Below are 13,671 nucleotides of genomic sequence, written 5' to 3' on the forward strand. Positions count from 1 at the left end.
CTAAACACCACCTAAACACCCACCACACAGGCATCTGCTGAAACAGCAGCAGTATCACTGAGCAACAATGCCAGACAGCCTTCTCTGTGGGACATACTAGAGCAGGTAGAAGCATCCAGCAAGGCCTGCCTGTCTCCCATTCCCACCTGCAGAGGCATCTCTGGAAAGAAGAGCCACCTCCACCCTGCCCTTGCTTTTATCTCAGCACACAGGGATGCATCCATCCCTCTGGGCTAAGCTGGTGACAATCCCTTGCTAACACAGGTACAGGAGGCGAGCCAACACTCAGGTAGATGGTGGTGGCCGAGGCTGGTGTTTTCCCAGCAAGGAGAGAGGAGGGAGCTGCCTGCAGGCCAGGAGCCTTCCTCTCCAGCAGGCTTTGCTCTTGTCACCTCTGCTCCTCTTTCCAAAGCCAGGGTCGGTGTTGGCGACTGGTATTGCTAATAGAGAGGGGAATGCCTGGGGAGGGAGGAGGGTCAGGCACTAGACAGGCTGCCTGGGTCGCTGCTTGGTGCTGTGCGTTAGCAAGCGTGAGCTGCGGGCTGGATGTCTCCCTTGAAGAAGGCTCCGTGGCTCAGAGGCTCTCAGGCCTGTGGGAGCTGATCGCGACGGTGTGGAGTGAGAGTGAGTGAAGCATTGAAGTACAGCTACTGCTATACACTCGTGGGTCCAGCATGGAAGGCTGTGCTGCAGCATCTCGTGTATACTGTATGCAGAAGTTACCCAGTTTGTTGGGCTGGCAGAAGATCATTATCTGGCAGCTGCCTTACTTTCCAGGGACACCTGTTTTCCTTTGGTTGCTGGACTCTGAGTCTGGGTTTTTCCTCTTTGTCGTTTTTTGGCCACACTAGGAGAGGGCAGGGAATCTCCTGTCGGCCCCAGGGCCTGAGCTGGGGGCTGAGGTCGGGGGGAAGGAGGAACGCGCTGAAGAGCAGTCCCTGGCTTATGCTGTCGGCAGGGAGAAGGACTTTCCTTCCGAGGCGGCAGCTGGCTTCTGGGGGAAGCACTGGGGTTTCTTGAAGGAAGGACAGGACTCCGAGGGGATGCACAGCTGGACCTCCGTGAGCTACTCCGTGGAGGAAGAGAAGTGGAGCTTGGGGAAGGAGGAAGCCGACTTTGTATCTGTGTTGTTCGGCACTCATTTGGGACACTTCCAGCTGGTCTCTGTGCCTGAAGCCTGCAGGGGAAGAGAAGAGGGAGGATGAAGGGGAATTTCTGCAAGGGGCTCTGGTCTCCTGCCAGGTTTGGCATGGATGTTGCTGGGCAACAAGCAATCTCCAGCGCCAGGATGACAGGAGCTATGCTGTGAACAAGATGGGGCACTGGTTTGAACACCATCCTGTAACTTTCCATGCTGTTAACTAGTAAATGTCCTGATCCTTCAGCACCCTCTGGGACAACATGCAGGCATGGTTTGGCCGATAGCACATATCTGGTTCTCTTCTTAACATGCAGCATGGATGCAGCAATCTCTTTCAAGGCAAGAGGTACAATCTGGAAATGTGGGCACGAGCTGGATTGCACCAACTGCGCTGGAAGATAAACCAACCCACAGGTATCCCCTCCTCTCACCCCATGTTTCAGAAACAGCAGAATTTGCTGGACCTGTGGCAGAGCCACAGCAGCAGCTCTGCTCCTCGGCTGGACCTCCAGCCCTACGGCCAGGCAGAAAAGCCAAGCACTGATGAATTCAGAAGGTCTATCTCCACTTACATCTCTGTGTTTATTTGATAGAGAGCCAGGTATCTCCAAAAAAATCAAGGCACAAGGGTGTGTAGGGAATTCAGACCATGTGGATGTGGCCCATGCTATTCCAGGTCACCACAAAAGCCCATGCATGTGCACCTCCCCCTCTCCAGCTCTTTGCATACTGACCATCTTCAGAGGCAATCACAACTGGCAACCTCGCAGCCCTTGCAGCTCTAATCGCAATAGACAGGCCAGGTCTCCAGTCATGGCCATGCTGAGCACGCTGCAAAACTGGGAGCTCAGCACTGAAGGGATCTGCTATTAGCAGGATCACACCAAATGAAAGAGCTCATGGAGGGGAAGACGGCCTCAAAGCCAGGGCAAGGGGCTTGGTCCTTTGGCCAGACTGAGCCAAAGAAGACAGGGAGGTGGGAATTTCACACACTGGTGAGCTGAAATGACTGTAGGAAACAGGAATGGAGCACGCATTCAAGCCAAGTGAAGGGTAAAGCAGTGGGAGGTGAGCAAAGCCCTGGCTGCACCTCCTTAACAAATCCAATGTTTTGCATTGCTCACCATTTTGGTCTTACCTGTAGGCAACAGCCGCATCCTGTGGGGAGCTACACAGCACTGCCATCGCGACGGCCATGGAGCTCTCAGACTTCGACAACTCTAGCGGAGTTTTCACTGGCGTGATGGGCCGAGGAATTCTGCTCTTTGTGCTTATGGGTCTCTCTGCTTTCCCGAGGAGGGCAGCCCTCTCCTTCCCTGCCTTCCTTGGGATGGAGTCATCAGAGTCGTGGGTGTCCTCCTCAGAACCAGTGGCTGACAGGGTTTCTGAAGCCCGCCGCCTCTCATCGCTGGAGGAGGCTGAGGAGGAGGCCCCTGAGGCCAGCCGAAGGAGGCGGTTTTGCCTCTTCTCCATCACTAGACGAGCCAAGTCAGGTTGCTTTGCCCTCTTATAAAGCTTCTCTTTGGCCGAGAGTGAAGTTGAAAGGTCTGAGCCAGTGTCCTCCTCAGAGAACAAAATGGGTATCCGACTTCTATACCTGGAGCCCAGAGGTCTCCTGGGACCCTGCTGCGGTGTGCTGAGGAGGGTCTCTGCTCGCTTAAGGTGTTCTGCCACCGATGCTGACTTCTCAAGGTCAGGCTCCCTTGTAACCATCTTGCCAGGCTCTTCCAAATCCAGCGAGAGCATTACTTTGTCAGAGAGCTCTGGCTTCTCCTCAGGAGGCTTTGCTATGCCATTGGGAAGGGCCAGCTGCTCCCCCACTGTCTCTGAGGTGGTTTCAATGTGATTAGCTGAAAGTGCACAGCTTTCCGTCTCTGCCCCTTCTAGCCCTGAATGTATGCTTCCATTCTCTACCAGCACCAGGTTGTCCTCCAGCTCTTCTTCGATAATGACCTCCTCAAACTGGCCCGGAGGGCAGTATTCCTCATGCCTCATCAGCTGGCCACTGGAAGACATGACATTTAAGTGGGTCTTTTCAGCAATATGAACAAATGTGCGCTCAACTTTGGTAAAGGGGGAGGAAGCTGTAGCCACTGCCACGGGAGGCTTTGGTTCAGATTTAAGGACTGAGGACAGGGTCCCTGGCTCGGATACATCCAGTTGGCTACCCATAGGCTGTGGCCGCTCGCTCTGAGGTGTCAGTGCAGCAAGAGTGCCCAGATCAACTTCTGGAGCCAAGTCTGTGGTCACCGGAGACTTCTTCAGATCACCTGGTGAAAACAGCACTAGTGTTTTTGAGCCTTCCTCCAGCTCCAGGTCCCCGTCAGCAGTGGACGCTCGACCCTTGGATCCCTTCTGGTCATCAGCCAGGAGCGTGGATGGTGCGCACTCCTGGCTGCGCTCTGTGCTTTTTTGACTCAGGTCGCTGCTGGAACCACTATGCATGTCAATCTCATCCCCTTCCTCCTCTGCCTCCTCCTCCTCATCTTCCTCCTCCTCATCTTCTTCCTCATCTTCTTCCTCCTCCTCTTTTCCATTCATTTCCAGATAAGGTTCCAGAGGTTTGCAAGGAGCAGTCAAGACAACATTTGAGAAATCAACTTTCTTTATCCGCTGGGACACCTTTGGCTTTTCCCAGTAGCCTGACACATCTCTTCTGAAGTCTTGATAAGGCAAACTTAAAGGCACCGCCTTGGGCAGACCATTCATTTCAAATGACTTCAGCATATATGCCTGCAAGAAGACAGATGTGACAAAAGAAAAGTATTAGTATTCAGACATAGCATTGACACAGAAGACATCAGAATCAACAGCAGTTGGAAGCATTGGCGGAAAGCATCTAGTCGATCATGCTTCTAAAATACATGCCTGAGCAGTGATCACTTGATCATTGAATTTGTACAAAGCCTAGAAAGGAGACTGACAAATACTTATCAATGAAGGCAAAAAAAATGTGCCAAAGGAGTTCCTGTGTTAGTAGTCTTTAACCTGGACCTAAAAGAGCTGTTTGCAAGCAATTTCTCATGATTTTTTAATGATTCCCAATCTTCTTCAGTATTTATATATTTATTTCAGTATTTATATATTTACATATTGACTCTTTCCTTACTGGAACCATTTAGCAATTTTATGCCTAGGCCACGGTGAACTCAAGGGGCCCTTCTGGGCTAGATAAATTTTCTGATCACTTTCCAGTACCATCCACCATTGTCCCTGGGGCAATAAAAACTCCTGTGTTCCCCTGCTGTGCTATTCATCCCTTTCTTCTGCTCCCACATCCCTCCAGCAACTCCTAATTCTGTTTTCTACAGGCTTTTGCTTTCACTGAAGTGATTGGCAACTAAAAGTCATGAAAGTTGATGTATAAATTGTTGTTGTTACTATACTCTGGGATATCCAACGGGATGACAGGGCAGCTGGTGGAGGCACTGTTTCTCAAGCAGCAGCCTGTGGCGGAGAGGCTGCCTGTAAGGTGCCAGGAGTAGGCTGTGAAATGATTGCAAATAATACTAACAGAAAAGCAGCAGCTCACACACATATGCACACACTTGACCAAACAAGCAAAAAAAGGCAAAATAAATAGGAAACGCCCACCGAAGTTTGGCCTGATTAACAATTGGTTGTAAATGAAAACCACAGCAGTACCACTCGGCAAAATGGATTTTAAAAAATCCATTTAGGTCACCCTTCTATTAAGAGGGCTGGAAAATGAAAGCCTTGCCATAAACTCAACCAGTCAATAATGCATCACATGTTACCCTTGGAAAGTCCTAATCAAGAACATCTGTATTTTCAGGTGGCATTTGACAGCGTCAGAGGATATTTAGGCTGCACGACTAAACAAGCACCCATTTAACTATGTGGGCTACAGAGCTGCCAACAGCTAGCACATTCACCTGGCTACGGCAACAGATCTTTTTGTCTCAGCGGTGGGAGGAAAGCCCTCAATCGCTTTTCAGTCCAATGACACAATTACAAATTGTGCTGAAAATCTGCATGTTATTCTGTGCAGAGCAACGGCCCGATCAGTATGCCTGAAAAATGTTAGATTTTTATGCTCATGTGTAACAGAGACATTTCAAACAGATTGGTGGGCAGCATGAAGCTATTATGCATGGTGATAAGTTGTTATCCATTTAACATTTCTTTTTATATCTTATAAATTAAAACACAGGCTGGTTTTGGCAATGCTTCTGGAGTCCAAAGCTGCTTCTCTTCTTTAATTAAAGCTGAAGCCTGGCCCTGAAGATGGTCCTGTATTAGCCTGATCTGGGCTTTCACTGACCCGCTCTACCTTTTGTATCATCAGAATGACAGACGTGGAACTTGGACTGGTAAGATGGACTCACTACCCTTTTGCAAAGGAAATTACCCACTTGGCTTTAAACTGGTAGGGTTTCAAATTAGCAGGATCATTGGCACTGAGACATCCTCAGAGGAGACTTATATCACCTAGTATGGGCAGTAGTAAAGTTCTGACATCCCAGTGATGCTGCAAATACTGCAAAAATCAGCAAAGATGCAGTCTTTGCTTTGCTACAGCAAGTTTACAGCCATGCATGAGAAGTTCCCCTTGTAATCACGAATGTAGCCAGATCTGTTCTTCTTGGACAGCAGCGTGGAGCAGACTCACGCTGGTGGGGTCAGGACCAGTACTGGCATCCAGATTGTTAATGTTCTCATATATGTCCTGCCCCATGCCAAGTCACACACACTCTGCCGAGGTCCCTACAGCAATGAAGAGTGATGACAGGTTCTGGGTCCTGCACTTGGGCCACAACAACTCCACGCAACGCTGCAGGCTTGGGGCGGAGTGGCTGGAGAGCTGCCCGCCTGAAAAGGACCTGGGGGTGCTGGTTGACAGCCGGCTGAACATGAGCCGGCAGTGTGCCCAGGTGGTCAAGAAGGCCAACAGCATCCTGGCCTGTATCAGAAACAGCGTGGCCAGCAGGAGTAGGGAAGTGATCGTGCCCCTGTACTCAGTGCTGGTGAGGCCGCACCCCGAATCCTGTTTTCAGTTTTGGGCCCCTCACTACAAGAAGGACATTGAGGAGCTGGAGCGTGTCCAGAGAAGGGCAACGAAGCTGGTGCGAGGGCTGGAGCACAAGTCTTGTGAGGAGTAGCTGAGGGAACTGGGGTGGTTTAGTCTGGAGAAGAGGAGGCTGAGGGGAGACCTTATTGCTCTCTACAACTACCTGAAAGGGGGTTGTGGTGAGGTGGGTGTTGGTCTCTTCTCCCACGTAACCAGTGGTAGGACGAGAGGAAATGGCCTCAAGTTGCACCAGGGGAGGTTTAGACTGGATATTATGAAAAATTTCTTTACTGAAAGAGTGGTCAGGCATTGGAACAGGCTGCCCAGGGAGGTGGTGGATTCACCATCACTGGAGGTGTTCAAAAAATGTGTAGATGTGGCACTTTGAGACATGTTTTAAGGGGGCATGCTGGTGTTGGCTTGATGGTTGGACTTGATCTTAGAGGTCCTTCACAACCTTAATGATTCTATGATTCTATTCTATTTGCTCTGCCTGCATGGCTTTCTGGTGATCTCATGACTCATGAGGGCATAGAGAAGAGACCCTATAGCTTGCCTGCACCTATGTCCCTGCGGCAGAGCAGTCTGTGGCATGTCACAGAGCAGGCCCAGTGTCCACCAGAAAAGCCTGCTCTCCCAAGCCGCTCTGCAACGATGTGAGGGAAAGGGAACAGTTTCCTGCATGAGCTTAATCAATTTTCCCTTAGACTATAGAATTTGTTTTTTTTTTTCTCTCCCATCTCTTGGTCTTAAACATTTTAAATGCAATAATTTGTGAAAAAAACCCCACCAAACCCAACCAAAAAACCAACAGGTACAGGAAAAAATCACAATATTTGCCTAACATAAAACCAGGAAATGCCGTATCTCTTCTATCTACTGTTCTCTTTCAGACCATGCTCTAAACCATGTCTCAGACCATGGTTACCACTATGGCATCAGTGCATCCTTCTGCAGTGTTTGACAGATGTACACATCTGCGACATACCAACAGCCTTACAGAGGCAAACCAAAACACACTTTGAGTCATTCACCATGGAGCAGATGCACTTTGGACCCTCCTAGAGTCAGACTCAGAAGAATCCTGGCCCTCCATATAATTCCCAGGAGAAAAATGGGACTCACTGTACAACCCTGTAAAACCACAGCCTAATTCTAGCTCTTCCTCCCAGACCATCACCGGCCTGTACAAACTGCTCTCTGCCTTTGAGGAGTTGGGGTCTTGTGCTTCTCCTGCAAGGGGGAAAGTTTCCACCACGCTTTCCACAGCTACCAGAGCGTTTGCATGCACCTACTGCTTGCAGCTTCCCTCTCCAGCCACTTTCAGAAAAACACTAAATTAGTAATTGTGCTCTTCACACCAGAGCAGACAGGATCTGTTTCCTCTTCCAACCTGATCTCAGACAGACCAACAACAATCAGAGTTGGACCACATGCCGCTCTACAGCAGAGACTGCTTTCAAATAGGAGTCATGATGAAAGGCAAGCATGGTCAGATCCACTGACCAGCACAGGCAAGTAATGTACTTGCAGGACAGCCACAATTTTGCATCCATCTCCCTGGGGTTTTGGTGGGTGGAAGGGCTGGAGGTTTACCAGATGTTCTTAAACACATTGTCAAATGTCTGATGGGAGACAGCCATCCATCCAGAGTATGCACACCACGCTGCCAGCCAGGCAAAGATGCCCAGTGTAAGAAACCCAGAGAAACGTGATTGATAAACTGTTTCTGCTGTGTTTGTAGATGTTGAATTGTACTAGCTTAAGTTTAGCCAGTTGGGATGCTGGTAACCATCAAGGCAGAGCTCTAAAAACTCACATAAATTGGGGCTAGCTGTAACCTGCTACTGTGATATGCTCAAGTCAGTGAAATTGGTAGTAGCCTAAATTTACAGAAATTGAACTCACAGTGTGGCCTTCCCAAAGCACATGAAACACATCTCCAACAGTCATGGAACTTTCTGTTTTGATTCCTGATCTGTCTTAACTGCACGTTTTCAGTGATCACATTAGTGAATGATAAATAAACTGTCACTGTTCTACCAGAGTTCCCTGCCCAGTGCCCCCATGTACCCAATGATGAGCAGGGGACACCTTCCCAGAGCTGGAAAGCAAAGGGAGTAGAAAAATAAAGCAAGAAAGGAAACAAAAAACCCAGCCAAGGTGCTGCCTTTGATTCTTTAATAAGGTTTTGGTAGTATACAAGCTTTTTTTTTTAAATTTTTTTCCGATTGTCTGGATTAACATACATGGATTTAAAAAAGGCACAAAATCCATTGCACAGCTTCTGTTTTGTTTGTTTTTGATGACATTGCCTGTTCTTTGTGGTTTCAAGTGTAGGATTTTACAGTACTCTGCAGCATTTACAGCATGGTCTACATACAGGTAATCAATGCATGCTTTTATACAGGAGACAGAATTCAAATTCTCTCTCAGTATTTCTATATACACAATAATACATTGTTTTTCTTCTGAAAAAAGCTTTAAATTGGTCTTGCATGCTTGGTGTGCCAGAAGAATTAGTGCAAGCATATATTACAGTGTTATTGCAGTACAAAAAGGGGTTGACCTTAGGCTCTAAAGGGATTAGATACAGGAAGAATAAAAAGACTCAAGGAAAACAAGCTTTGGATCCCTTTAGTCAACTACGTCCTTCCGAATGCATCGCTACTCAGTACCACCTTTAAAGCTACAGCAGGCTGCTTCCTCTCTGTCTCCCTGCTGCCCTTCCCCTGAGACAAACTTCCACAGCTTCTTCAAACCTTCTGTCCCTGGCAACCGATGAGGAAGCCCTTCTGCTGTGCCTCCTAATGCTGGAGACCTGCTTGAAGGTGACTTTGCTGAGATCCACTGCTTCAAGCAAACTGCAGTCCCAGCAGATGAAGTTTCTCAAGCAAACCAAGAAGCACAACAGGTTACCTACAGCTTTTGTCTCCTCTCAGTAGAAATGACTACAGAAACCCACATTCACCTCCTACTTGAATAGCAGTTGGTTAAATATGGTTTGGACTCTCTCCTGCTTGGCAGCAACAGAAGTCTAACAGGTGACACAAGGTAATGCAAAGGAAGGATATGCTGGTCCCTGAGATTCTTCATGGGAGCTGGAAAGTCTGAGAAGCAGAAATCAAGTTCCCAACATGACATTAATTGTTCCATTGGGAATGGGAAGAGGCCTTAGTCCTGAGAGATGCAGATGGCACACAGACAGCAAGAGCCATAGTCCGGTCTTCCCTGTAACAGCTTTGATTTGGATACTATCAGGACCTTAGCATATCCTGGAAGTGACATTATCCTCTGCCAACATAGACCTAAGCTTGTTTGGGACTGGGAGATCTGGCAGGATTGACAACAGTAGAGGAAAAAACCTAGAATCTGAGTTTCTGAAGCAGCTCTTTCTTCAAACGAGCATCAGATGAGGTAAAAGTAGCAGGGGTCTTAGAGCTGCCACACTTGCTTGCAGGATCTCTGCGTTCCAAGAATCAGCACCATAAATGTCAGAGAGATGTTCTTCTTTCCAGCATCTTACCATTAAATACTCCACAGCTTTCTCTTAATTTTTTTACCAAGGTGAATAGGACAGTCCAGTCCTATGCTGGATAAGTGCTCTGCTCCTCCCCATTTGTGCTTTCATATGTTGTTAGGTTTGTGCCAGTTTTCCTAGCGTCTTGGACGGAAGCAATAGCTCTGTAAAGGTGGTACACCTGCCACTTAGCTTCCCACCTCTGCACCCACCAGTGTCTCCAGCAAGAGTCAACACAGAGCTCCCTGTCTGAGCAGACATGGGGACCACCCCATTTTTATCACTCATAAGAGACTCAGGAAATGGCAAGCAAAGTGGAAGAAAATGATAATCCAAAAATTGTTCTAGTCTCTAATTGTAAAGGCAACTTAATAGCAGCAAGAAAGAAGAAGGAGATTCTGAAAGCTAAACAACTTCCTTAGTCATAAAAATAACTAGAAGTTAGCAGTGCTGAGTAAGAACCTGATCTGGCTTTTTTTTTAGGAAGGACCAAGCTGAAGGGGCAAGAGTCCCATGGAAATCCTCCTTAAGTGACTTGTTCAGAGGAAATTTGCCATTACTATGTTTCATGTTGCCAGATCAATAATTGCACTCATAATTAAACTGAGAAACTTGTTGAAGTTGTTGGAGGAAGCCCTGGGGATTCTTATGAGGCAAGTGCATTAGATGAGGTAACCGACTTGAAACACTTTGCATATGAAAAAATAAAACCTCCAAACATAAAGCAATTTTCTTTTCAAACACTAAAAGACATGCAAGTGAATGTAAAATGGGGATTCCTTCCAATCCCCAGGTTACATGGTTAGCAGCTTGTTTAAAATGTACATTCATTGTAACATCATTTTTATAATGGCAGGTGTAATACAAAGGAATTGCAACACATCAAATAATACTTAGAAACATTTTCCAGTAATTAATCTTTGCGCTGTCCCATGGAACTGCAAATGCAGATCTGTGTGTTATAGCAACCCAAACAGAAAACACATGGTATAAAAACGCAACAAAAAGGAAGGTAGTACCGCAATGATCAGCCTTTACACATTTTATTTAATGTTTTAACGTTACCCAAAATAGGTGTTTGCATACTAATAAATTGTGTCCTAAGTGGCAGCACCATTCCCATTGCCAGAATACTCTGCCACCAGCTGATGGTGAATGTAGGGATATGTATGCTACAAGACACTGAATTAAGAAAACTGGGCTGGGCCAGGTTGCCAAAATCAGAGATGCAACGTGCAAAGGAGGCCAGGTGTGCCATCTGAACAAGACACCATGAGGATACTGCCTGTAACCGATTGAGATTCATTCCTTGCAACAGCCTTTGAGCACCTGGATGTGTGCAAAGTGGCTCATGAGCGGCACAGAAACACTTCTGTAAGGCGTGACCACGTGTGGCCATTCACACTCCATGTGTGCGTCATGAATCCATATAAACATACATACAATCAGAAATGGAAGCTCCAGCAAAATGCATCCCAGCACCACACTGGGGACAAGAGTAAAGTCAGGCAGGACATCTGGCTTACTCTGGCCAGCCTCTCCAGAAACTGTCATCTCCTCCAGTCACTCTAGGGAGGGCTGGCAACTGCAGGGGAAGCAGGTCAAGAAGAAAAGCACCCCATGTTCTCTGGCTGAGAAATATCTGGGGCAATTTATTCACTATAAATACTAACAGGAGTTTAGGGATTTGCAAATCATCCATGATTTTCAAGGATTCAGACCTTGCCTGCTAGGAAATGCAATTTTATTTTCTTCAGCTAGCCTCTTGAAGCCCATCTGCTACCGCCAAGCAGAGCTAGACAAATATACAACAGCTATCTCCAAATAGTTCTTTCCCATTTGTCACCAAAGGAAAAAAAGAAAAGGAAAAATAAAAATAAAAGCTTATCTTTTGGATAGTTTGGGATAAAAGAACCCTTTCTTATTCAATGTTAAAGTCACAAAATGGTCTGAGCTCCAGGTAGAGTTCTGAGAGTGGCGTGAATACATCTCCACTGACAACCACTAATAAGATGTGTCATTCATCTAACCCAGATGTTTACAATAAAAATAAATTAGGTTGTTGATGCAGTGTTATGTGGCTGTAACACAAATGTGACTGGATACCACAGAGACTCCACGCAGCCTAAGGAAGAGATGCTAGACACACTGGACAAACACAGTGGGTATCTGTCACCAACCCCTCCAGATAAGCAGTAGAAAATCTCCTTATATTTTCAAGAATAATCTTGTGCAGCTGCCAAGCACTTAAAAGTTCCATATATGCACAACATGGAAGATTAATTGATGGAGACAGAAGAGGGAAGGACATTAGAAAACAGGAAAAGGACTGAACACAACTTTCCATGCTTTCTGATGTTCAGTTTCACACTGCATCCTATTGTTGAGCTACTTTGCAATACAGGACTAAATTAGCAATGGTTATATTTTCTTGCCTTAATTTATTTACAAAGGATCACAGCACCAGATTCAAATAGTGCATTTTTACATGAGAGAGCAAGTGACGTTCCTGGTGATTTGCAGTCAAAGAAATGCCTCAATGATATTTGTTGTATTTGGTATGTATTTGTATGCAGGTCCCACACACTGTCCTGACAATTTCAAGATCATGAAATAATATTCTGCCTCCTGAAATTCTCGCTGTGCAATCAAACTCTCATGTCTGGCTTCACTCTGAAATGTTCTGGAAAGGCTTTATTTGCTGCTGACTTCCTCCAGCAGTCCTGCATGTCAAACACCAGGGAAGTGACTCAGGAAAAATAAAGCACTTGAGGATCTTTTGGGTTGAGAGGCTGTAGGAAGGTACGAGTATTGTGACTATTGGTATTGTTTTGAATAAACTCTGGAAAGGTTAAAGGGAGGTGTTTGCCCTGGATTCCAATCTGACTGCAGAAGGCTTCTACTACAAAAAAAATTATCAAGTTTCTCAGAAGAGGCCATACGCTTCGGGGCAGTGTAGCCAGTGATAAAGATGGTACCAAAGCCTGGCAAAGCTACTGAAACAGAAGACAAATGAGGTAGTTAAACACTCCAAAGTGAACCCTTTGGAAGAAACGTTTGAAGCACGGAGCAATGTCCCAAATGACATTTGTTTTGTTTCTCATCTCGAAGTGCCTAGAGGAGTTAGAAAAGAAGGTGTATGTTAACTGTCTTTACAGTCACCTTTGGAAAAGAATCACAGCCCAACTACTGAAGAGTCACTCAACCTGTCTGCCTCGTAAGCAGGCTAGGGAAGCTGCTGAGGATGCCTTTGCTTATTATTGCTGATCAGTTTGAAACAATAGGCCTCTTTCCAGAAGACCTATATGCAAAAATTTATCAAAAATCGATTTTTTTCACCTCAAAAAGGAAAAAGGATTGTTGACTGGTTCTTAAAGGCATGCTGCCTTCTCACATAACACCAGAGTTTGGCTGCCACAGAAACAGCTGGGGAGAGTAGCTGCCAAATGGGATCGCAGAAGAAACACGGAGCTTGTTTAAAACAACAAGATACTTTGATGGCCCAATGCCAGTGGCACAGGCTAGATAAGGGAAGAACTGTCATTATATGTGCCAAAGTGAAGAACACCAATCCTCAAGGTAAAAATCCACCACTCTGTGATACCTCCAGATAAGACAGGCAATGAGAGGAAACAGCAGTGAGTTAAAGTTTAGAATTAATGAACAAAGTGTCAGCTCTGTTGCACTTAAAATTGCTGTCCTGGCTGTTTGAAATACCCTATTTATTTCTATCTTTATTTGGACACCCCCCCAACTCCCAGGCTGGAGAATGGGGACAGCCACTTTTGCCAGCCCAGAAAACATCCAGTTGGAAGAGCTCGTACTATCTGCAACTCCAGTGGAGACATTTTCTCACTCTCAGAGACCAGGCACCAATTTAAACAGAACGTAGAGACACGCTCACAACAATAGAAGTAGTGTTTAACCAGCTATTTACATGGTTTGCCATTACAGGTGGTAGCTGTGTCTTAAGGGAAA

At 46.4% G+C, this 13,671-nt stretch overlaps 1 protein-coding gene across 1 annotated transcript in view; it reads right to left on the reverse strand.

The window, feature by feature from the left end:
- Positions 1-750: 750 nt before the first annotated feature.
- Positions 751-13,671, reverse strand: part of TTBK1 (tau tubulin kinase 1) — a 55,290-nt gene continuing 42,369 nt past the window's right edge. Inside the window, exons 10-11 of the mRNA XM_010291679.1 lie at positions 2,280-3,859; positions 751-1,177 (exon numbers count right to left, since the gene is read on the reverse strand). Of these exons, the coding sequence (XP_010289981.1) occupies positions 751-1,177; positions 2,280-3,859 (2,007 nt within the window). The remainder of the gene's footprint in view (positions 1,178-2,279; positions 3,860-13,671) is intronic.

Source organism: Phaethon lepturus, unplaced genomic scaffold (assembly GCF_000687285.1).
Source record: "Phaethon lepturus isolate BGI_N335 unplaced genomic scaffold, ASM68728v1 scaffold8137, whole genome shotgun sequence".
Classification (NCBI taxonomy): domain Eukaryota; kingdom Metazoa; phylum Chordata; class Aves; order Phaethontiformes; family Phaethontidae; genus Phaethon; species Phaethon lepturus.